The sequence below is a fragment of the Rhinopithecus roxellana genome, chromosome 2, assembly GCF_007565055.1.
Source record: "Rhinopithecus roxellana isolate Shanxi Qingling chromosome 2, ASM756505v1, whole genome shotgun sequence".
Classification (NCBI taxonomy): Eukaryota; Metazoa; Chordata; class Mammalia; order Primates; family Cercopithecidae; genus Rhinopithecus; species Rhinopithecus roxellana.
Window position 1 is genome coordinate 99730943 of NC_044550.1, and position 25307 is coordinate 99756249.

The 25307-nt window shown below is 36.5% G+C and overlaps 1 protein-coding gene across 4 annotated transcripts in view; it reads right to left on the reverse strand.

Moving 5' to 3' along the window:
* The window catches only part of NEK1 (NIMA related kinase 1), a 207570-nt gene that overhangs the window by 122328 nt on the left and 59935 nt on the right, over positions 1-25307 (reverse strand). For all 4 annotated transcript variants that reach the window (XM_030918331.1, XM_030918325.1, XM_030918322.1 and 1 more), the window contains one exon: positions 15025-15127. In XM_030918331.1, the coding sequence (XP_030774191.1) occupies positions 15025-15127 (103 nt within the window). The remainder of the gene's footprint in view (positions 1-15024; positions 15128-25307) is intronic.

Genomic DNA, 25307 nt, shown 5'->3' on the forward strand with positions numbered 1-25307 from the left:
TTGTAGTGAGCCAACCTCGTGCCACAGCATTCCAGCCCGGGCAACAAGAGCGAAATTCCGTCTCAAAAAAAAAAAGAAAAATGTTGAATGAAAAATGTCTCAGTCTATGAACGTTATAATTTTTATAATATTCAAAAATAAAACAGAGCAAGGTACTGTTTAATCACACATATGTGTATGAAAAAGAGTATTTTAAGAAATCTACAGGAATGATAAATTCAAAATTCAGGATAATGGCTACCTGCAGGGAAAGGTGGAGAAAAAAAGATGAAATAGTGGTTGGAAAACTATGGTCCATGGTCCAAATCCAGCGCACCACTTGTTTTTGTATGGTCCAAAAGCTAAGAATGGTGTTCAAATTCTTAATGGTATGGAAAAATGAAAAGGAGGATATTTCATAACACATGAAAATTATGTGAAATTCTAATTTCAGTGCCCATAAATAGTTTATTGGAACACATTCATGCTTACTGATTTACACGTTACCTATGGCTGCTTTTGTGCTATAATGCAAAGTTGAGTAGCTATGATAGAGACCTTATGGCCAAGCAAAGCCACGAATGCTTACTATCCGGCCCTTAACAGAAAAATGTTTGCCAATCCTTGAGTTAGGGAAGAGTACACAAGCTACTTATTAGTGTTCAATCTTCTGGGTATATTATTTTGCCTTTTAATTTACACACATATTATACATATTACTTTCCATGTACCAAACATTATTTTATCTTATTTTTATTTTATTTTGTTGAGAAAGAGTCTCGCTCTGTTGCCCAGGCTGGAGTGCAGTGGTGCGATCTTGGCTCACTGCAACCTCCACCTCCCGGGTTAAAGAGATTCTCCTGCCACACTCAACCTCCCAAGTAGCTAGAATTACAGGCACACACCACCATGCCCGGCTAAATTTTTTTATTTTTAGTAGAGACAGGGTTTTATCATGTTTGGCCAGGCTGGTCTCGAATTCCTGCCTCGGCCTCCCAAAGTGCTGAGATTACAGGCATGAGCCACCGCAGCTAGCCCAAACATTATTTAGAATAATAAAGGAATATTTTTTAAAGAAGATCTGAGGAAAATAATCTTTTCAAAATAAACAGTGTTGAAGAACTAATTTACTATACAGGATAGTCTATAGCAAAGATCAGCAACTATTATCAACACGTCAAATCTAGTCTGCTGTCTTATTTCCAAAATCAAGCTTTACTAGAGCACAGCCACACTCATTTGTTTAGTCTTTTACTACTATGGCAGAGTTGAACAGTTGTACAAAACACCATACGGTTTAAAGCTTAAAATATTTACTATTTGGCCTTTTACAGGAAAAATATTTGCCTGCCCTTGCTTTGCAATGCTGCCATATCTACAAATTTTGCCTAAACTAAAGCAAATAGTAATACGCCATTTAAAAAGGAACAAACAACATAGTAAAACGGCTAAAAGCATAATCTTGAAAGTCAGACATTCTGGGTTTGCACCCTGTTTCTGTGCATTACTACGTGATCTTGGGCAAAGTGCTAGTAACTCTGGGCCAGTTTTGAAATCAGTAATACTGGAATAAAAATTCCCACTACAGAGACTTACTATCAGGATTAGATTTACATTCATTTTAATTAATTTTATTAATAATGGCCAGAGCAAACCCACCTTCCCTCTGACACACACATAAATACAAAACCACCACCAACAAATAACATTTGGCCTGAAGTCTTCTTGACAGAGTTTCCCTAAACTGCATCTTTTTTTTTTTTTTTTTTTTTTTTTTTTTTTTTTTTTTTTAAAGTTTCAGTTACCTATACAGGGAAAATTTTAAATTCATCAAAAAGCACGAGACCAGTCACAGTGGCTCATGCATGTAGTCCGGTATTTTGGTAGACTGATACGGGAGGATAACTTGAAGCCAGGAGTTTGAGGCCAGCTTGGGCAACACAGCAAGACCTAACTCTACAAAAAGATTAAAAAATTAGCCACTCATGATGGCAAGTACCTGTAGACCCAGCTACAGCTACTCAGGAGGCTGAGGTGGGAGGATCACTTGAGCCTAAGAGTTTGAGGCTGCAGTGAGCTATAGATTGCACCACTGCAATTTAACCTGGGTGATAGAGGGAAACTCCATCTCTAAATAATAATAATAATAATAATAATAATAATAATAATAATAATAACAACAAAAGTAAATAAAAGCACATAAAATTATTTTGAAATACATTTCTTTAAACTGTAATTCAACCTAAAAACTATTTACATTTGCCCATAGAAACCATGTTTTAATTCACTGTGGTTTCCCAAAGCAGTTAATAAAATATACTGTTCAAACAACTTAACTATAGCAGGTTACCAATTCCAGAGGGTTAATCCTTCAGATTCAGAATTTAATCATAACTGTTCTGGCTTATTTGATATTTTAAAATATCGGGAAACACATACTGGGCTTAAGACCTGAATCTGTTAGAACCTCTTTAAAAGGTTTACAAACCTGTGGGAGAAAAACAAAAAGTCTAACATTTCATGCCATCAGAGAACCAGAAGAAGAGAAAGAGTGCAGTGTTGAAAAAATATTTGAAGAAATAATGGCTTAAAACATGACAAGTTTCGTGTAATCCATAACCTTGCAAATTCAAAAAACTAGCAAACCACAAACAGAATAAATCCCCAAAAATCCATTTCCAGAGACGACTTAATCATACTGCTGAATACTAAAGACAAAGAAAAAATATTGAAAGTGTCCAGAGGATAACAAAACATTAACTACAGGAGAAAAAGCATTTGAATATTCATGTGAGAATTTCCCACTGAAAACTATGGAGGATAGAAAGCCAGAAAGTAACATTTTTACGTGAGAAAAGAAATATGCTGTCAACCAAGAATATTGCATCCTGTGAAAACACCATTCAGATATGAAGATGAAATAAGACATTCTCAAATAAAGTAAAGGAATCTATAGTCGGCAGACCTGATCTGAAAGAGCTGCTAAAGGAATCTCTTCAGGGAAAGGAAAGAAAAAGAAAACTTGAAACATTAGGAATCAAGGAAAAGTAATAGAAATAAGTATTTATATAAATATATAACAAAGTATTCCTTTTCTCTTAGAGTTATTAAACATGTTTGACAGTTAAAAGCAAAGGTATAACATTTCCTGGTGTTATTTTAATCTGTGCTAATGTAATAGAAGACAACTACACCATAAAGGGGAGAGAGTAAAGAGGCTACTATGTTGGAAAGATTTCTATGTTTCAACTGAAATAGTATAATATTGTTTATAAACAGATTGTAAAAAGTAAAGTATGTATTTTTAACCCCTGGAGCAACCACAAAGAAGTTATACAAAAGAAAAATATAGCCAAAATCACAATAGATTAATTAAAATGGAATATTAAAAAGTGTTCAAATAATCTAAAGGCAGGAGGCAAATGGAAAGAGAAACAAAATCAGAGTATAAACACAAAACAAATAATAGAATGTGAGATGTAAATCCTAACATATCAATAATTATATTGTCTTTAAGTATAATAATTGTAATCCAATTACTTAAACACACCAATGAAAAGACAGGAATTGTTAGACTAGATTTTTTAAAAACACAGAAAGCAACCATAAATTCACTATAAAAAAACTCACCTCAAACAATCATTCAGGTAAATTGAAAGTAAAAGGGAACAAGATATACCACACAGTAAACAAAAGAAGCTGGAATGGGTATATTACCATAAAAAAAATCTTCAAAACAAAAAAATACCAAGGATACGCCTTACTGACTCTAAGATTGCCTCCATGATGCCCAGCTCCTAATGTTTATAATCTTGTAAAATCCCCTCCTGAGAGTGTGGGGAGGACCTGTGATTTGCTTTTAACCAACAGACTATGACAAATGTAATGGATGTCTCTCCTGTAATTGTCACGTTATATACCATTCTCCCCTTGCTAGCATACACCCTCCACAGGTTGCCCTTGCTTGATAAAGTAAGTAGACATGTTGAAGATGTCCATGTGTCAAGAAATGTCTCTACAAACGCAGGTGGCCCCTAGGAACTGACAGAGACCTCAAGTCAACAGCCAGCAAGCAGCTGGGGCCCTTGTTCATTAAGCCACGAGGAAATAAATTCTCTAACATGAAAGAGCTTGGAAATAAATTTTTCCTCAAATGAACTTCTAGATAAGAATGCATACGGGCTAACCATATTACAGTCTTGTGAGACTCTAAGTAGAGGACTTAGCTAAGCTGTGCCCAGACTCCTAATCCACAGAGACTGTGAGATAAACTGCTAAACTGTGGTAACTTGTTACACTGCAAAAGAAAAGAAAGAAAGAAAAAACTGACAGAACTAAAAGGAGAAACAGACAAATCCACAATTATATTTGAAGACTTCCTTAATATCAAATAGAATGTAGACAGGCTTTCAGTATGGATCAAGAAGAATAAAACATACACCAAATGAATCTAATAAAACTAATATTCCACCCAACAGTAGCAGAATACCCATTCCATTCAAGTACATGTGGAACATTCACCATGACAGATCATACACTAGATCAAAGTACAAACGCTAACAAATGTAAAAGGACTAACTGAAATTCTACAAAGTATGTCCTATGACCAAAATGAAATAAAACTAGAAAACAACAGAGATAATAAGAAAATGTTCAAACACTTGGAAATTAAACAGAATACTTTTACGTAATCCATGGGCCAAAGACGATATCTCAAAAAAAAACTAGAATACATTTTGAACTGAATGAGAATGAAAACACAACATAGAAAATCTGTAGAATATGGTTACAGTAATGCTTAGAGGGAAATTTATAAAATGCAATACCACTATCAGAAAAGAAGAAAGGTCTCAACTCAATGCTTTAAGTCGCTACCTCAAAAAACAAGACATCACAAATTGTATGCCCGTATCAAATATCACATGTACCCCATAGATATGTGCAACTATTATGTATCCATAAAAATTTAAAAATAAAAAAAGAGCAAAACAGAAATCAAGGAACACAGCATTGTGAATGTACTTAATGCCACTGAACTGTATACTTTAAAAAGATTAAGGGAGTACATTTTATGCTATGTGTATTTCATTATAATAAATGTCTTCTTCCTGGATCATAAATCTAAAGGTAGAAATGAAAACCATAAAAACTTTAGAAGAAAAAATAAAAAATCTTCATGATGGTTGGATAAGCTGAGTTCTCAGAAATAACATGAAAAGCATGATCCAAACAAAAAAACTGACAAACTGGACTTCATCAAAATTAAAACCTTACCCTCTGCAACAGATTTTGTTAAGGGAATGAAAAGCTAAGTTTCAGACTAGGAGAAAGTATTGGCAAATTATTTATCCAATAAAAGACTTGTACTCAGAGAATATAATAGAACTTTCAAAGCTAAAGAATAAGAAAACATACAATTAAAATGTACAATGACCTTTCTCTAAAAGGCTATAAGGATGGCAAATATGAAAAGATATTCAACATCATTAACATTTAGAAAAATCCAAATTCAGCCACAGTGATATATCCCTACACATGGTTTAGATGGTTAAAATAACACTGACAACAAATGCTAATGAGGATGCAGAGCAACTGGAATTCGAGTACAATGCTGATGGGAATGCAAAATGTTTCAAACACTTTTGGAAAAAAAAAGTTTTTAAAAAATCAGGTTAAATGTACACTTACAATATGATCCAGCAAACCCACTCCTGGGTATTTATCCTATGGAAATAAATACTTGACCTCACACAAAAACCTGTAAATAAATGATCAAAACAGCTCTATTCATAATTACCAAAAATTGGAAACATCTCAAATGTCTCACCACTGGCAAATGGATAAACAAACTCTTGTACATTCATTCAATGGAGTACTACTCAGCAGCAAAATTAAACAAGCTATTTACACATGCAACAACTTGCATGAATATCATTATGGTGCAGGAAAGAAACCAGTCACAAAAGGTTACAACATACCAGTACGTGTACAGACAGTTTCCGACGTATTATAGTTCAACTTACGCTTTTTCAACTTTACAATGGTGTGAAAGTGAAAAGCATTCAGTAGAAAATGTACCTTAAGCACCCATACAACCATTCTGTTTTTCACTTTCAGTACAGTATTCAATAAATTATAAGAAATATTGAACACTTTATTACAAAATAGGCTTTGTGTTAAATGATTTTGCCCAACTGTGGGCTAATGTAAGTGTTCTTAGCATGTTTAAAGTAGGCCAGGCTAAGGCATGTTTCGTAGGTTAAGTGCAATAAATACAGTTTTGACTAAATATTTTCAATTTACAATAGTTCATCAAAATGTAACCCCATCATAAGTCAAGGAACATCTGTATGTATATATACATACAATTTACAAGACACTCTGGAAAAGACAAAATGGTTGCCAAGGTGTTGGGGGTAGAAGGAGAGAGTGTGACTACAGAAAGATAGCATAAGAGTTAGGGGGCTGATGGAGTTGTTCTGTAACTTGATTGTGGTGCTGCTGGTTGCATGAATTTACACATGTGTTAAAATTCCTGGAAAAAAGTCTATATTACTATAAGATCATTTGAAAATAAAATGTTCAAAAAATGAGGTGCCAATGCACCACCTGGGAAACAACATCCAGAAGGCAACTGGATAAATAGGACAGAAGTTAGGAGAGTAGTCTGAGTTATAGATTTTCAAGTCATCTGGTAGAATTATCAGTGAGATCGCCCCAGGATATTATTTATAGTGAGAAAATAGCAAGGACAGAGCCACAGAGAATATTGGCATTTAAAGACTGAGAAGAAGAGTTCTATAGAAGGCATTAAGAAACTGTAACTAGAGAAATAAAGGGTAAATCAAGAGAATATGGTATCATGGAAGAAGGAAATTTTGAAGTAGTAGATCATGATCAAATGTCACAGAGAGGCAGAGTAAGATGAGGATTAAAAATAGTCTATTATATTTGGCAAGATGGATAGTAGTGACTTCTTTGATATGATGATAAACTATTAACAATAAACTGAAAACTAAATAGTAGATAAGAAAGGAGAGACAGCAAGTGTTTCATTCATTTGAAGAGTCTGGCTATGAAGAGGAGGAAAGAGATAGGATGATAACTACAGAGGTATGCAGAATTAATGATGTGAGAAATTTGAAAATATATACACTACATACATATATTATTACATATATATTATATATATGTGTGTGTATATGCTGTAGGAGAGTACCGGTAAAGACGCAAAGTTGAGGAGAAACTTTCTTATGTAGATAAGCGATGGAATAAGGCTCAAAAGTAAGAGATGGTATGGCACAGAATAGAAGGAAATGGCTGAAACCAGAGAAACTACATTATTAATCATCATAGCTTTAATTTTCTCCAGCAGTGTTCAGAAGACTAAGTATAGTAACAGTCACTAGTTCAGTTACACAAAATGAGGCGGGATATGCTAACTCAGAAAACAGGGCTCCATAGGGAAGACAGGCTAGCCAATTATATAGGTATGTATATAAATAAGTGAATTTAATGATCACGTAACTCCGATGAGCTTTAAAAGCATCTATTTTGGAAACAACACAAATGTTCATCAACAGAGAAATTGAACAAAATGTGGTACATCCATACAAAGGAATATGACTTGGGAATAAAAAACAACTAACTAGTGATAACACTCCAGTCACAAGAAAATTATACACTATATGATTCATAATTTTATATTAAATTCTAGAGAGGACAAAACTATAGTAACAGGAAGCAGATCAGTGGTTGCCTATGGCTGATGGCGGTGAGGGGTGACTGACTTCAAAGGGGCATGAGGAAACTTTTAGGGGGGCAATGGAACAGTTTACATATGATGATGGTGGTGGCTACGTAATTATATACATTTGTCAATACTTATTGAGATATACACTTAGAATTTTATTGCATTTAAATTACATGTTAATAAAACCAATTATAAAAAAAGGCTCTTGTATGGTAACCTGGGTTACTATGTTCTAACATGAAGTATGTTGCTAAAGACAGCACTTAAAAGTAGCTCCTCCTAGGGCAGAGAAATGTTACAGTGTATGACATTATAATGGTGATAAATAAATACCATCATATATTTGTTTAAATCCATAGAATGTTAGCACCAAGAGTGAGCCCTAATGTAAACTATGGACTTTGAGCGATAATGATGTGTCAATGTAGGTTCATCAATTGTAACAAATGTACTGCTCTGGTGGGTGGTGATAACAAGGGAGGCTACACATATGTGGGGGCATGAGGTATACAGAAAATCCGTGTACTTTTCCACTCAATTTTGCCACAAACCTAAAACTGCTATAAAAAATAAAGTCTATTTGCTGGGCATGGTGGCTCATACCTGAGTGGCTCAGCCCAGCACTTACGGAGGCTGAGGAGGGTGGACTGCTTGAGTCCAGGAGTTTGAGACCAACCTGGGCAACAAGGTGAAACCCCATCTCTACTAAAAAAAAAAAAAAAATACGAAAAAAAAAAATAGCTGGGCATGGTGGCACGTGCCTGTAGTCCCAGCTACTTGGGAGGCTGAGGTGGAAGAATTAGCCAAGATTGTGCCACTGCAATCCAGTCAGAGAGTGAGTGAGTCCCTGTCGGAATTGAAAAAAAAAAAAAAAAGTAGCTCCTCTACTTAGTCTAATCTACTGTCTCCAGATGTAGGCTCTAAAATTATGAGCAAAGGGAGTATAGGAGGCAGAATTCTAAGGAAACTTTCAAGGTTTTTGTTACCTCTCTGTACTCCATTGGGTCAACCCTGCATAATCCCCGGGACTGTGAATATGATAGATTTTGTGTTAAATGCAATGACTGATGTTAACATAAAAAGATTATCTGGTGGGACTGACCTAATCACCTGAGCCTTTTAAAATCATAGTTTTCTCTGGCTGGTTGTAGAAAGGGCAGTCAGGAGTTTGAAGCATGAGAGGGATTTGATGCACAGTAGGTTCTCCATTGCTGAGGAGGCCATCTGGCAAGTAACTAAGAGTGGTCTTTCAGAGTTAAGAGTGGTTCCAGGCCAAAATCTAGCCAGACAATGGAGGCCTCAGCTCCACAGCAACAAGGAAGTGGATTCTGCCAATACCCTGAGGGGGACAGGGAAGAAGATCTTGCTCTAGCTGAGCCTCTAGGTGGTAATACAGCTGGCCGACACCTTAATTTCAGCCTTAAGAGACCATGAGAAGAATACCCAGCTAGCACATGCCAGACTCTTACCCAAAGAAAGTCTAAGTAATAAATCTGTGTCGCTTTAAGCCACTAAGTTTATGGTAAATTGTTAACAGAATAGAAAACGAATACAAAGAGGCAAATTATAAGTAGCACCTCTGCCTTACCATAAAAAAAGTTCCATTTTAGAACTTAAAATCTGTGAGGCTTCTTATCCTGCCCAGAGTTAACCTTAGCACTCACTTCTAATCTCTGCCTTATTACTAGTATAGATATTCTTGTCCAACATTAGATTATAAATTACTTTAGAAACAAACTATTTCTGAGTAAGCTTTATATACTTACTACTCTCAGTGTTTAACAAATTGCCTTATTAATTTAGTGAATCAATAAAATAAGTAATATATGATGTACACACCCAAGTATACTAGAAAATACAAATTCTTCATATTTAGCCACATATTTCTAAGGCAAAGTTTTATGTCATGTAAGGAATGAAGGAATTCAATATAGTTTAACAGAATGAATCTTAGAAAGTCACATAAAAGTCATTCTCAAAATGTACTGCAGCTCTATAAAACATGTTTTTAAAAAATGAGAACACAACAATAAAATGAAAAATACTGATTATAAGAGGTCAAAGTGAACACTACTGCTTTCCTTCCTGCAAAATCTTAGTATAAAAAAGTATTTTAAGTGAATACATATCAGCATTCAAAAATAAGCAAAACTCCTGGTAGTCCTAACACTAAAAGGAAACTAGAGACCAGGAAAGTACACAAAACCAGCTTAAAGTTGAATTTAAAAAAGCAAAAACATGTCAGAAAGAGTACTACCACAGAAGGTGTGAGTAACACAAAGCATGGTTTAAGACATATTGGAAGCTAAGAGCATGAGAAGGTCTAATAGCAGACAACAGTGGTTAGAGTAAAAGGGTTACCTCCAGTACACTAAGCATCTCCACAAACCAGCAAGCAGTGTCAGTTACTTTGAAACAGGAGTGGTAAGAGAGAGCACAGAATGAAAGGACAGGCCAATGCTCTGGGTGATACCTAGGAAGAATGAGAGTCTCTTAAGCCCAGAAAATAAGCCGTTAAGGCACTTGCACTGAGAGAGTACCAGTATGTCCCACTCATCCGTCACTCTCACTGAAAACTGCAGAGAACAGATCATGGCACTAGCACACTGCCATCTTCCCAGGGAGTCACCCAAACAAAGGCAATGAATAGTAAAATTCATACTCCCAATCATGAACACACTAGCAAGGGTGCTGAACATTTGAGGCGTACCAACACTACGAAATACCTAACAAACTTCAAAATGGAAGAAACCAAAGTAACACAGTCAACAGCACACTAAGAACAAGACTTTATAACAATTATAATACTACCAGGGAAATGAAAACATAAGAAAAGAGTTTTATGGGAAAACTAATTAGAATTCATAGACATGAAAACGTAATTTTTTGAAATAAAAGGAAACTCATTAGATGAGCTGAATGGCAGAGTAGACAAAACTAAAGAGTATATTCCAGTGAGCTGGAATATCAGGCCTAGAAATCCTTCCAAAACACAGTAAAAAGACAGAAAAAGATTTTTTAAAGTATATTACATGCAGAGGTTCCAATGTATCAGTCTAATAGGAGTTCTCTTGAGAAGAAAATGTAGAAGCAATATTTGAAGAATTTATAATTTCAAATGTCCCTAGAATTGAAGATAAGTACTCACATTGAAAGCATTCAGTGGAAACTTAAGCCAGGAAAACAAACAAACAAAAAAAAACAAAACAAAAAACAACTGAGAAATATTCAAGTAAAGTTCAGAACATCAAGGACAGAAAAACAGTCCTATGAGTTATGAGAAAGGAAAGAATTCCTTATAAAAGAACAAGATCCAGAACATCACATGTCTCATTAGCAACAATGTAAGTAGGAAGATAATAAAGCAGAATCTTTAAAGTTCTATGGAAAATAAACTTCAAACTTATATTTCCTTATCCAGCCAAATTATTATTCGAGGCTCACTTGTAGCCGTGATGAAGTAACAGATCTACCCTCCCATCTTAAACAACTAAAAGTCCGAACAAAACATATGAAATGGTTTTAAAACACTAGACAACAGACAGCACAGGAAAGTGATCCTTGAGAGAAGGAAAACAAAGGTGGTAAACCCAACAGCTGCCCACCTTACTGACTGGCAAGGGTTTCCTGGCTGCAACACAGACAGAAGGTAATCAAACAGAGTTTGGCAGTCCTCTGAGTTGAGGAAACAGCATTCAGACCTTGGAAAATCGAAGAACACTAGAATTTGCAGAACAGAGGTGCAAAGAAGAACGACCTGCACGGTGGAAGGGTGCTCAAGATCTAATGAGGGTCCCTAGAGCTTCCTGCTGAATGACAAACAACATATTGTCAATAATACCTGAGGTTCAATCAGGGCTGCAAATGTCTCATGTTTCCAAGAGCCAAAATGAAAAGACCTCCAAAACTAATAAAGCATTGGGTATTCAAAAGAGTACTGCCATAGCAGTGAGGCCAAATTAGCACTAGACTAAAGACTGTTCTGTACCGGCCTAGCAAAGCCTACAGCCAAAGCTTACAAGCAAACCTTGAAAGACTCAAACTATTTCCAAGTAACTTAACTGCAATCCCAGAAAAAAAAGTCCACAAATATTTATAAAATACACAATGCCTGGTATCCAACTACAAATTACCAGACATGTGAAGAAAAAAAGATGACCCTAATGAGGGAAAAAAATCAAGAGAGACTCAGAAATGACACAGATGGTAGAATTAATAGATAAGGACATGAAAACTGCTATTATAATTATATTCCATATGTTTAAGAATATGAAGAAAAGTGGGGGACATGGAAGGTATAAAAATAATCCAAATCAACTTTAACATAAAAAATTCAATCTCTGGCCAGGCATGGTGGTTCACGGCTATAATCTCAGCAATTTGGGAGGCCAAGGCTGGCAGATCACATGAGGTCAGGAGTTCAAGACCAGCCTGGCCAACATGGTGAAACCCCATCTTTACTAAAAAATACAAAAGAATTAGCTGGTTGTGGTGGCACATGCCTGTAATCCCAGCTACTCGGGAGGCTGAGGCAGAAGAATCTCCTGAACCCAGGAAGCAGAGGTTGCAGTGAGCCGAGATCATGTCTCTGCACTTCAGCCTGGGCAACAAGAGTGAAAACTCTGTCTCGAAAAATAAACAAACAAAAAACAATTTCTGAGATGGAAAACATATAATGTCTGCATAGAATTAACAGACACAGCAGAAAAAAAGATTAATGCACTTGAAGACACAGCAATAGAACAACCCAAAAGGAAACACAGAGAAAAAAAAAAAGACTGAACAAAATAAGAGCATCATCAGTGAATGGTTGGTAGTGTACAAAGTGGTCTAATATATGTGTACCAGAGACCTAGAAGAGGCAGAGAGGCAAACGGAAAAACATTTTTTGAGGAAATAATGGGCTGGACGTGGTGGCTCATGCCTGTAATCCCAGCACTTTGGGAGGCCGAGGCAGGTGGATCACCTGAGAGGTCAGGAGTTTGAGACCAGCCTGGCCAACATGGTGAAGCCCCGTCTCCACTAAAAAGACAAAATATTAGCCCCGCATGGTGATGGATGCCTGGAATCCCAGCTACTCAGAGGGCTGAGGCAGGAGAATCACTTGAACCTGGGAGTCGGAGGTTGTAGTGAGCCGAGAATGCGCCACTGCGTTCCAGCCTGGGTAACAAGAGTGAAACCTGTGTCAAAAAAAAAAAAAAAAAAAAAAGGAAGGGGGGTGGCGAGAGAGAGAGAGAGAGAGAGAGAGAGAGAGAGAGAGAAAGAGAGAGAGAGAGAGACTGAAAGAAAAGAAAAGAAAGAAAAGCAAGCAAGCAAGCAAGAAAAGAAAGAAAAGAAAAGGAAAGAAAGAAAGGAAGGAAGGAAGGAAGAAAAATTTCCAGATTTGATGAAAATCATAAACCCACAGATCTGAGAAGCTCAATGAACCCCTATCCAAAATAAACACGAAGATAACTACACAAGCAGGGTGCAGTGGCTCATGTCTGTAATCACAGCACTTTCGGAGGCCAAGGCAGATGGATCACCTGAGGTCTGGAGTTCAAGACCAGCATGGCCAACACAGTGAAACCCCATCTTTACTAAAAAAATACAAAACTTACATGGGTGTGGTGGTACACACCTGTGATCTCAGCTACTTGGGAGGCTGAGGCATGAGAATCGCTTGAGGCAGGGAGGCGGACAGTGCACTGACCCAAGATCTCGCCACTGCACTCCAGCCTGGGTGACAGAGTAAGACTCTGTCTCAAAAACACACACACACACACACACACACACACACACACACAAACCACATCATAATCAAATTGATTCTAGTGATAAAGAGAAACATTTTAAAGTAAAGAAAAAAGATACATTACATACTGAGGAAAAAGATAAGAATGAATGCATAGTTCTTGTCAGAAATAGGGCAAGCCAGAGGTAAAAAGTTTCAGCCTGTAATACAATATCCAGCCAAAATATTTGTTAAAAACAAAAGCAAAATATTTTTTCAGACAAACAAATGCTAATCAAATTTACCAGCAGACCACCATTACAAATGATCATTCAAGCATGAGGACAAAATAAGAGCATTTTCCAACAAATCTTGGAAAGTTCCTCTCCAAAAAAAATTACCAGATTCTCCAGCATGAAAAAAAATAAACTGAGGGGGGAATAGTAAGATATAAGGAATGATGTTGAGAAAAGAAATTAGTAAATTTCAGTAAGCCTACCAATTCTTTTAAAAATATTTTAAGTAAAAAATCTGTAACCAAAATTCCAGCTGCTATTGACATGGGAGATATGAGCAAAGGAAAAGCCTGGAGGTTCTCATCTACTATCTAACGGAAAGATACAAATACAGATTAATTCCGGATGTAGAAAAACAAATTGAAGTATCTGTGTTAACAATATAAAGGGTAACTATTTACAAATTTAACTATGTTTCTATGACATTGTTTCAAAGAAAAGATATACTATAGTGAACTACATTAACTCACAAAGATACCACTTATGAACTTACAACAGATATGTAATAAGTCTAATTAAAATATATTACCATCTAATTAACCTATTTCCTATATAAGTGTGATGCTTCATGGGTTGCTGAGCTGACAGACATAATCATCAGTTGTTCTGTAGACAAAATGTCAAAAGGCATTTGTGCACCTCTACAAATCAAACTATCAAGAGTTTTAACTATCTCAAATCCTGTTAAATACCAAAGAGAAAAAAAAGTTTTAATGATTGAAATGATTTTCTAAAAACTTAATATTTTCTTGGATACATGACTTAATTTAGTTAAATGGCATAACCAGAGACTTTACTATAATTCTACTTATAAATTGCTTTTGAGCAAATGCATAGTTTACATATATACTTACCCAAATACTTGTTTCCCATTTTTCTTCTAAAATTCTTTGCCACTTAAAAGTATGTAAAACCAAAAGCATATTGGGGGAGAAAAAAAAAACATGCAGCAATCTAAGAACTTATTTCTTTAATATAAATATCTGGGTTGCTATACCCAATTACACTCTTTTAAAGGAAGGATACAGGTATGAACTTACTCCCAATTAAGCAAAGCAACAACAGAATTCCACCCCTGGTATAAGAGATAGCAGAAGAGAAGGTAAATGAGTTAAGATATCCCAATTTTATACTCTGCAAATGACTTCTGAGTATCTTTACTGCCTCTTATTATGCCTAGATTGTTAGATTGTCATTGTTTTCTTACACTTACCTTATTCCAGACCTTCACTTGGAATACTAATACATTCAAAATCTCAGAAACAAACAAACAAGATTCATACCATATGTCCTTCGGCTCGAGCTTTATTCTGCATAGCTTCCCGTTTTCGCTGCAGGAACTCTTCTACTTGTTTAGCTCTTTCTACAGCTAGCTGCCCTTTTTGCCTAATTTGAACAAATCACAAAGTCAGCCACCTTGAACATAAAATATTCTAAAAAGTTAAAAATTACATTTATCCTAATTTTTTTTTATTTCAGAATATGAAGGCTGATGAAACACTTTCTCTGTAATGAAGAAATCACTATATATATATTGACATTTACTACTTAAATCACATTCTTTATTATTTTAAATACAAGTAAAATCTATAATTCTACTCTAAGTCTTCACAAGATGGTTTCTTTTATATTTATTTGATCTATTCTACTTATTTAAACATATACAATTATTTTAGATACACTTAATTATGGAAGAATCTGAGAAGTTTCCAAGTTTATTTCAGAACTCTGTATCCAATATAATAAGAATCTTAGCAGCGAAGTCAAATAAAGCAGTACAGCAGCAATTTAAAAAATTAAAAAGAACAAAAGCTTTACTTAAGTGTGAATTTTCAAAAATACAGTAAAAAGCTATGTTTGAATTCCCTAAATATCACAATTATAAAAAGTAAAATGGATAGATTAGGGAAAAGATTAAAAACAGAGTTATTTGTTTTAACCTTTTCCAATTTTACTTTTGTGTCTTTCTGACAATTATGAAAGAATGTAAACATGCTGATCTTAGACTATAAATAAAAAGTATCAATAACAAACACTGATTAAGCATCTACTAAACATTGTGTTAGTTACTATGCTAAGTATGGAAGATACAAAGATAAATAAAACCCAGCCCCAGTTATCAGAGAACTCATAGCATGGCATCAATTGCAGTTAATTTTGGAGGTAAGGAAGAAAGATGAGCAAGTTGTTGGCTGTGTTTCTACTTGTATTTTGACTAGTAAGGCACAGAAACTTCCTATATGGGCTTTCTTTGGGACCATAACTAAATTATGTCCTGAAAATTACATGAAATAAATCTCAGTCTCGTACTAAGATTTGAGCATTTCTGATTTTCATATACCAAATAATTGCTTCTTTTACATTCTTTGGCAATGATTACTAACTGAAACAAAAATATTTGAAATATGAAACTAAGCTGTAAAACCTAAAAATCTATTCCATCATATAACTATGAATGACAGTGATCTAAGGTTCATTTATCTCATGTAGTACTTAAAAAAGATTCTTATGAAATTTCCATCATGGGAATTTTCTAGAATTATATAATCTCTATAGCTGGTTTAAAGGCCAGTTACTATTGCTTTCAGATATGTTTGGGTAGCTAAATCTTAATCTAGTTTCACATCACTAAATCCAGAAATCCACTTCACCAATGCCATGTTAGCTTGAGTAGGCCGAACACAATGAATGAGAAATTTGTTCATGCCTCTGTAGTGCACCTGTGCTGTCCCCTAGCAGTCCCATCAGCCACTGGAAAATTCTGAGATTAATAACACTTATCTATTCTGAATGCAATTTATCTCCTGCATATATCAATGTAAGGCTATATCCTGCTTTGCTATAGCCCCATTTATATAATGCTCAGCCTGAGCAAGGCAGATAAACTTTCAAATGTGATGCTCTGATATGAGATTAATAAGGTATATCTGGTCAGAATGCAACTTATTTACTGTATATATCAAAGTAGGACTGTACCCTGTTCTGCCACACCCCCATCTATGTAAGGCTGGGCCTGAGGAGGCAGATAAACCTTCAGGTGTAATGCTCCGACATAAGATTAATAAGATATATCTGGTTGGAATGAAACTTATTTCCTGCATATATCAAGGCAAGGCTGTATTGTTTTGCTACAGCCCATCTATGTAAGGCTAGGCCTGAGGAAGGCAGATAAGCCTTCAGGTATGATGCTCAAACATGTCATCTGAAACTCTATGGTTACAGATAAGGCTCTTTTGGGGGGACCTATACATCACCATCTGCAAGTAAACAAGACAGTTGATCTCTCTGCTGTGCATCCTGACTGTATCAACTTTCTTCTCTAACTTTTACGGAAGTAAACCACATTTGACTTCCCATCTTAAGATGCTTTCTGTGTCCAGTGACTGCCTGAACTTACAACTGACATAGGTTAAACAGTGGTTGCACAGAATTATTTACTGAGAACCTGGTCATATCTATAACAGCTTTGATTTTTAGATTTTCACACCATTTATGCATATATAACACTACTTGCTCTATGTGTTCATATGATTTATAAATTTTGCTTCATTGAACAATTGCTTCCTACGCTGGCTTAAATAAGCAGGTTTACATTACTGGCTGCTTTCAAACACAAACTTAATAACTGTAGTGATTTTGTTTAACACTAATTATTTTTTCCTCTCATTTATTAAACAAATATCGAGTGTCAAACTATTTGTCACATTATATCTGTCAAAAGATATAACGATGAATAAAACAGTTCCGGGGAGGCAAGGTTGGTTCAACATATGAAAATCAGCATAATACATATTCATAGATTAAAGGACAAAATTAATCAATTTTATCACTCCTTACACTGTTTAAAAACCTGTAAAATCTGTGTTCTCATTTTTCATATGTATTACTGTTTACTACTACATATACAGCAAAAATAGCTCACAACTCATATGCTTAGTCCTCCCTAAAGTAATACAACTGTACTAAACTATGGGCATAAACTATGTTTGTGCTGGGATCATGAGGATTAAGAGAAAACAGTCAGTTTACTTCTTGATAGTAATTTTCTTCATTAAACACTATTAAGAATTCATGTGAGCACGCTCTATTTTACAAAAATTAGGCTACTTCTTTTGAGTTCCAGAATTACACCACTTAAAATCAGTAAAACACTGACCTGGATTAAGGATAAGAGGATGATAATATAAATGAAAATATAGTAAGAAATTAGGAATTTTATGGTAAAACACAAAGACATTAAAATGGACTAAAAAGAATAACGTAAGAGGATAAGGGGCATCAAACAATGAGATAACAGAAGTACAGTGTTCTTTTATCAAGAAATAATTATCCTAAGACAAACTTTCCTTTTTTTTTTTTTTTAACCCTGACAAGAGAAGGGGAGGAAAAGGGAGCAAGTTCTTTTTTCTTTTCTTATTGTAAATGCATGAATAATCAACAAGATTTGGCTAGGAACTGCATGCCTCACATCCATGGTTCAAATTCTTTACCGATAAAGAAAATTTAAAACTTCTCAAAGATAAAGTTGAAGATAACATAAAAATAAGTAGAACTCTAGGTAACAGATAATCTGAGAAATAAAAACGAGTAATATGGTATTGGGAAGAAGAGATGGGGTTGTATAGGATTACTAAGATGAAAAAATGATGTAGAAGGGTTTATTCATTTAACTTCCTCTTAAGGGGCATAACGTCTATGTAATGGAATAAAATTGTTGTTAGTTTTATGCAAATTAAATGAAGCAATACAGACAAGAGGACTTGGGAAAAGTAAAAGCTCCAGAAAAACACAAATGTTAGGTGGCACTCTGTAATTTATTAAAAAGTAGCTTCAGCCATTTGAACCATACATGGCTTGAGTTTCTAATATTGAAAAGCCTAACAGAAGAGGTATGTTATTAAGAAATTGGATATAAGCAAAGTCAGACTGGTCAGAGTTACTGATAAGAAAGGAAGAGGAAAAATAATACCATAAAGAACAAACAGGCAAATATGGGTGATTATGAAGAAAAGAGAATCTGAAAGAGTCTTACATCAGATTTCAGTTTGTTGATTCAGTTTGAATCAAGGAAAGGAAAGAATCAAGAATGAAAATGACATACAAATTATAATAACCAGAAATTTTGAGTGTGCAGAGAAAATGTTCTATAGTGCCAGTGACCACTAAACAGTACAAGACAAAAGAATCATTCAGATTGGAAGGGACCTTTGGTATTAACTAGTCCAAGTTTTCACTGAATAAAGTATTCCCATATTCCCATCTAAATACCCCATGAGGCACAGTCATTTAAACCTCTGGTTAATACTTACAGTTTGAAGATATCCATTAAATCCCACAGTCATCCAACCTTTGAACAGTCCTCATATCTGACTGAAATGTGTCTTTATATTTCCACCGTGTCTAATTCCTCTTTTACATGACAAGTCAGTCAATTCTTCCAAGTTTGCTCGCTCCTTTAACCATGATTTCTTTTATGATGGCTAATTCCCAGATTCTTTTTGTTTTATTATACTTTAAGTTCCGGGGTACATGTGCAAAACATGCAGGTTTGCTACATAGGTATACACACGCCATGGTGGTTTGCTGCACCCACCAACCTGTCATCTACATTAGGTGTTTCTCCTAATGCTACCCATCCCCTAGGCCCCGACCCCCTGACAGGCCCGTGTGTGATGTTCCCCTCCCTGTGTCCATGTGTTCTCATTGTTCATCTCCCACTTACGAGTGAGAACATGTGGTGGTGTCTGGTTTTCTGTTCTTGTGTTAGTTTGCTGAGAATGATGGTTACCATGTCCCTGAAAAGGATATGAACTCATTCTTTTTTATGGCTGCATAGTATTCCATGGTGTATACGTGCCACTTTTTTTTTTTTTTTTTAATCAAATCTATCTTGATGGCCATTCGGGCTGGTTCTAAGTCTTTGCTACTGTGAACAGTGATGCAATAAACCTATGTGTGCATGTGTCTTTATAGCAGAATGATTTATAATCCTTTGGGTATATACCCAGTAATGGGATTGCTGGGTCAAATGGTATTTCTAGTTCTAGATCCTTGAGGCATCACCACACTGTCTTCTACAATGGATGAATTAATTTACGCTTCCACCAACAGTGCAAAAGCGTTCCTATTTCTCTACATCCTCTCTAGCATCTATTCTTTCCTAACTTTTTAACTGGAATGAGATGGTATCTCATTGTGGTTTTGATTTGCATTTCTTTAATGACAAGTGATGATGAGCTTTTTTTCATATGTTTGTTGACTGCATAAATATCTTCTTTTGAGAAGTGTCTGTTCACACGCTTTGCCCACTTTTTGATGGGGTTGCTTTTTACTTGTAAATTTAAGTTTTTTGTAGATTCTGGATATTAGCCCTTTGTCAGATAAATAGGTTGCAAAAATTTTCTACCATTCTGTATGTTGCCTGTTCACTCTGATGATAGTTTCTTTTGCTGTGTAGAAGCTCTTTCGTTTAATTCGATCCCATGTGTCTATCTTGGCTTTTGTTGCCATTGCTTTTGGTGTTTTAGTCATGAAGTCTTTGACCACCCTATGTCCTGAATGGTATTGCCTAGGTTATCTTCTAGGGTTTTTAGGGTTTTAGGTCTTATGTTTAAGTCTTTAATCCATCTTGAGTTAATTTTTGTATAAGGTGTAAGGAGGAATTCCCGTCTCAGCTTTCTGCATATGGCTAGCCAGTTTCCCCAACACCATTTATTAAATAGTGAATCCTTTCCCCATTGCTTGTCTTTGTCAGGTTTGTCGAAGAGCAGATGATTGTAGATGTGTGGCATTATTTCTAAGGCCTCTGTTCCGTTCCATTGGTCTATATATCTGTTTTGGTACCAGTACCAGGCTGTTTTGGTCACTGTAGCCTTGTGTATAGTTTGAAGTCAGGTAGTGTGATGCCTCCAGTTTTTTTTTTTTTTTTTTTTTTTTTTTTTTGCTTAGGATTGTCTTGGCAATGAGGGCTCCTTTTTGGTTCCATGGGAAATTTAAAGTAGTTTTTTCTAATTCTGTGAAGAAAGTCAAATGGTAGCTTGATGGGGATGGCAATGAATCCATAAATTACCTTAGGCAGTATGGTCATTTTCACGATATTGATTCTTCCTATCCATGAGCATGGAATGTTTTCCCACTTGTTTGTGTTCTCTCTTATTTCCTTGAGCAGTAGTTTGTAGGTCTCCTTGAAGAGGTCCACCACATCCCTTGTAAGTTGTATTCCTAGGTATTTTATTCTCTTTGTAGCAATTGTGAACGGGAGTTCACTCATGATTTTTCTGTTTGTTTGCTATTGGTGTATAGGGATGCTTGTGATTTTTGCACATTGATTTTTTTATCCTGAGACTTTGCTGAAGTTGCTTATCAGCTTAATGAGATTTTGGGCTGAGACGATGGGGTTTTCTAAATATACAATCATGTTATCTGCAAACAGAGACAATTTGACTTCCTCTTTTCCTATTGGAATACCCTTTATTTCTATCTCTTCCCTGATTGCCCTGGCCAGAACTTCCAATACTATGTTGAATAGGAGTGGTGAGAGAGGGTATCCTTGTCTTGTGCTGGTTTTCAGAGGGAATGCTTCCAGTTTTTGCCCATTCAGTATGATATTGGCTGTGGGTTTGTCATAAATAGCTCTTATTATTTTGAGATATGTTCGTTCCATCAATGCCTAGTTTATTGGTAATTTTTAGCAAGAAGGGCTGTCAAATTTTGTCAAAGACCTATTACCTATTGAGATAATCATAAGGTTTTTGTCATTGGTTCTGTTTATGTGACAGATTACGTTTACTGATTTGCGTTATGTTGAACCAGGCTTGCCTCTCAGGGATGAAGCTGACTTGATCCTGGTGCAAAAGCTTTTGGATGTGCTGCTGGATTCGGTTTGCCAGTATTTTATTGAGGATTTTCGCATTGATGTTCACTAGGGACATTAGCCCGAAATTTTCTTTTTTTGTTGTGTCTCTATCAGGTTTTGGTATCGGGATGATGCTGGCTTCATAAAATGAGTTAGGGAGGATTCCCTCTTTCTCTATTGTTTGGAATAGTTTCAGAAGGAATGGTACCAGCTCCTCTTTGTACCTCTGGTAGAATTTGGCTCTGAATCCATCTGGTCATGTACTTCTTTTTTGGTTGGCAGGCTATTAATTTCAGAACTTGTTATTGGTCTATTCAGGGATTCAACTTCTTCCTGGTTTAGCCTTGGGACGGTGTATATGTCCAGGAATTTGTCCATTTCTTCTAGATTTTCTAGTTTATTTGTGTGGAGGTGTTTATAATATTCTCTGATGGTAGTTTCTATTTCTATGGGATCAATGGTGATATCCCCTTTATCATTTTTTATTGCATCTATTTGATTCTTCTCTCTTTTCTTATTGGTCTGGCTAGATGTCTGTTTTGTTGATCTTTTCAAAAAACCAGCTCCTGGATTCAGTGATTTTTTAAAGGTTTTTCGTGTCTCTATCTCCTCCAGTTCTGCTCTGATCTTAGTTATTTCTTGTCTTCTGCTAGCTTTTAAATTTGTTTGCTCTTGCTTCTCTAGTTCTTCTAATTGTGTCGAGTGTTGATTTTGATTTTAGATCTTTCCCACTTTCTCCTGTGGGCATTTAGTGCTATAAATTTCCCTTTACACACTGCTTTAAATGTGTCCCAGAGATTCTGGTACACTACGTCTTTGTTCTCATTGGTTTCAAAGAGTATCTTTATTTCTGTCTTCATTTCGTTATTTACCCAGTAGTCATTCAGGATCAGGTTGTTCAGTTTCCATGTAGTTGTGCTATTCTGAGTGAGTTTCTTAATCCTGAGTTCTAATTTGATTGCACTGTAGTCTGAGAGACTCTTTGTTATGATTTCCATTCCTTTGTATTTGTGGAGGAGTGTTTTACTTCCAATTATGAGGTCAATTTTAGAATAAGTGCTATGTGGTGCTGAGAAGAATGTATATTGTTGATTTGGGGTGCAGAGTTCTGTAGATGTCTATTAGGTCTGCTTGGTCCACAGCTGAGTTCAAGTCCTGGATATCCTTGTTAATTTTCTGTCTCATTGATCTAATATTGATAGTGGGGTGTTAAAGTCTCCCACTATTATTGTGTGGGAGTCTATGTCTCTTTGTAGGTCACTAAGAACTTGCTTTATGAATCTGGGTGCTCCTGTACTGGGTACATATATATTTAGGATAGTTAGCTCTTCTTGTTGCATTGATCCCTTTACCATTATGTAATGCCCTTGTCTCTTTTGATCTTTGTTGGTTTAAAGTCTGTTTTATCAGAGACTAGGATTACAACCCCTGCTTTTTTTTTTTTTTTTTTTTTTTTTTTTGCTTTCCATTTGCTCGGTAAATATTCCTACATCCCTTTATTTTGAGCCTATGTGTGTCTTTGCATGTGAGATGGGAATACAGCACACTCATGGGTCTTGACTCTATCCAATTTGCCAGTCTGTGTCTTTTAACTGGGGTATTTAGCCCATTTACATTTAAGGTTAATACTGTTATGTGTAAATTCGATCCTGCCATTATGATGCTAGCTGGTTATTTTGCCCATTAGTTGATGCAGTTTCTTCATAGTGTTGATGGTCTTTACACTTTGACATGCTTTTGCTGTGGATGGTACTGGCTGTTCCTTTCCATGTTTAGTGCTTTCTTCACAAGCTCTTGTAAGGCAGGCCTGGTGGTGACAAGATCTCTCAGCATTTTCTAAGAATTTTTTTATTTCTCCTTTGCTTATGAAGTTTAGTTTGGCTGGACATGAAATTCTGGGTTGAAAATTCTTTTCTTTAAGAATGTTGAACGAATATTGGCCCCCACTCTCTTCTGGCTTGTAGGGTTTCTGCAGATAGATCCACTGTTAGTCTGATGGGCTTCCCTTTATCGGTAACCTGACGTTTCTCTCTGGCTGCTTTTAACATTTTTTCCTTCATTTCAACCTTGGTGCATCTGACGATTATGTGTCTTGGGGTTGCTCTTCTCAAGGAGTATTTTTCTGGTGTTCTCTATATTTCCTGAATTTGAATGTTGGCCTGTCTTGCTAGGTTGGGGAAGTTCTCCTGGAGCATATAATGGAGAGTGTTTTCCAAGTTGGTTTCATTCTCCCTGTCACTTTCAGATACACCAATTAAATGTAGATTTGATCTTTTCACATAGTCCCATGTTTCTCGGAGGCTTTGTTCATATCTTTTCACTCTTTTTTCTCTAATCTTATCTTCTCGCTTTATTTCATTGAGTTGATCTTCAATCTCTGATATCCTTTCTTCTGCTTAATTCGGCGACAGATACTTGTATATGCTTCACGAAGTCCTCGTGCTGTTTTTCAGCTTCATCAGGTCATTTATGTTCCTCTCTAAACTGGTCATTCTAGTTAGCAATTTGTCTAACCTTTCTTCAAGGTTCTTAGCTTCCTTACATTGGGTTAGAACATGCTCCTTTAGCTTGAAGGAGTTTGTTATTACCCACCTTCTGAAGCCTACTTCTGTCAATTCATCAAACTCATTCTCTGTCCAGTTTTGTTCCCTTGCTGGCAGGGAGTTGTGATCCTTTGGAGGAGAAGAGGAGTTCCGTTTCTTGGAATTTTCAGTCTTTTTGTGCTGGTTTTTCCCCATCTTTGTGGATTTATCCACCTTTAGTCTCTGAAGTCGGTGACCTTCGGATGGGGTCTCTGAGTGGATGTCCTTTTTGATACTATTCCTTTCTGTTAGTTTTCCTTCTAACAGGGCCCTCTGCTGCAGGTCTGCTGGAATTTGCTGGAGGTCCACTCCAGACCTTGTTCACCTGGGTATCACCTGCAGAGGCTGAAGAACAGCAAAGTTTGCTACCTGTTCCTTCCTCTGGAAGCTTTGTCCCAGAAGGGCAACTGCCACATGCCAGCCAGAACTCTCCTGTATGAGGTGTCTCCCAGTCAGGATACACAGGGGTCAGGGACCCACAGAGGAGGCCCTTGAACGCTGTGCTGGGAGATCTGCTGCTCTCTTCGGAGCTGCCAGGCAGGGATGTTTAAGTCTGCTGAAGCTGTGCCCACAACAGCCTGTTCCCCCAGGAGCTCTGTCCCAGGAAGGTGGGGGTTTTATCTGTAAGTCCCTGGCTGGGGCTACTGCCTTTTTTTCAAAGATGCCCTGCCCAGAGAGGAGGGAATCTAGAGTCTGGCCACAGCAGCCTCGGTGAGCTGCAGTGGGCTCCTCCCAGTTCGAACTTTCCCAGTGGCTTTGTTTACACTGTGAGGGTAAAACCGCCTACTCAAGCCTCAGCAAAGGCGGACGCCCCTCCCCGCACCAAGCTCCAGCGTCCCAGGTTGAGCTCAGACTGCTGTGCTGGCAGCCAGAATTTCAAGCCAGTGGATCTGAGCTTGCTGGGCTCCGTGGGGGTGGAACCCGCCGCGCCAGATCACTTGGTCTCCTGGTTTCAGTCCCCTTTCTAGGGGAGTGAACAGTTCTGTGTCACTGGTGTTCCAGGTGCCACCGAAGTACGAAAAAAAACTCCTGTGGCTACCTTGGTGTCTGCCCAAATGACAGCCCAGTTTCATGCTGGAAACCCAGGGCCCCAGTGGCATAGGCACCGGAGGGAATCTCCTGGTCTGCA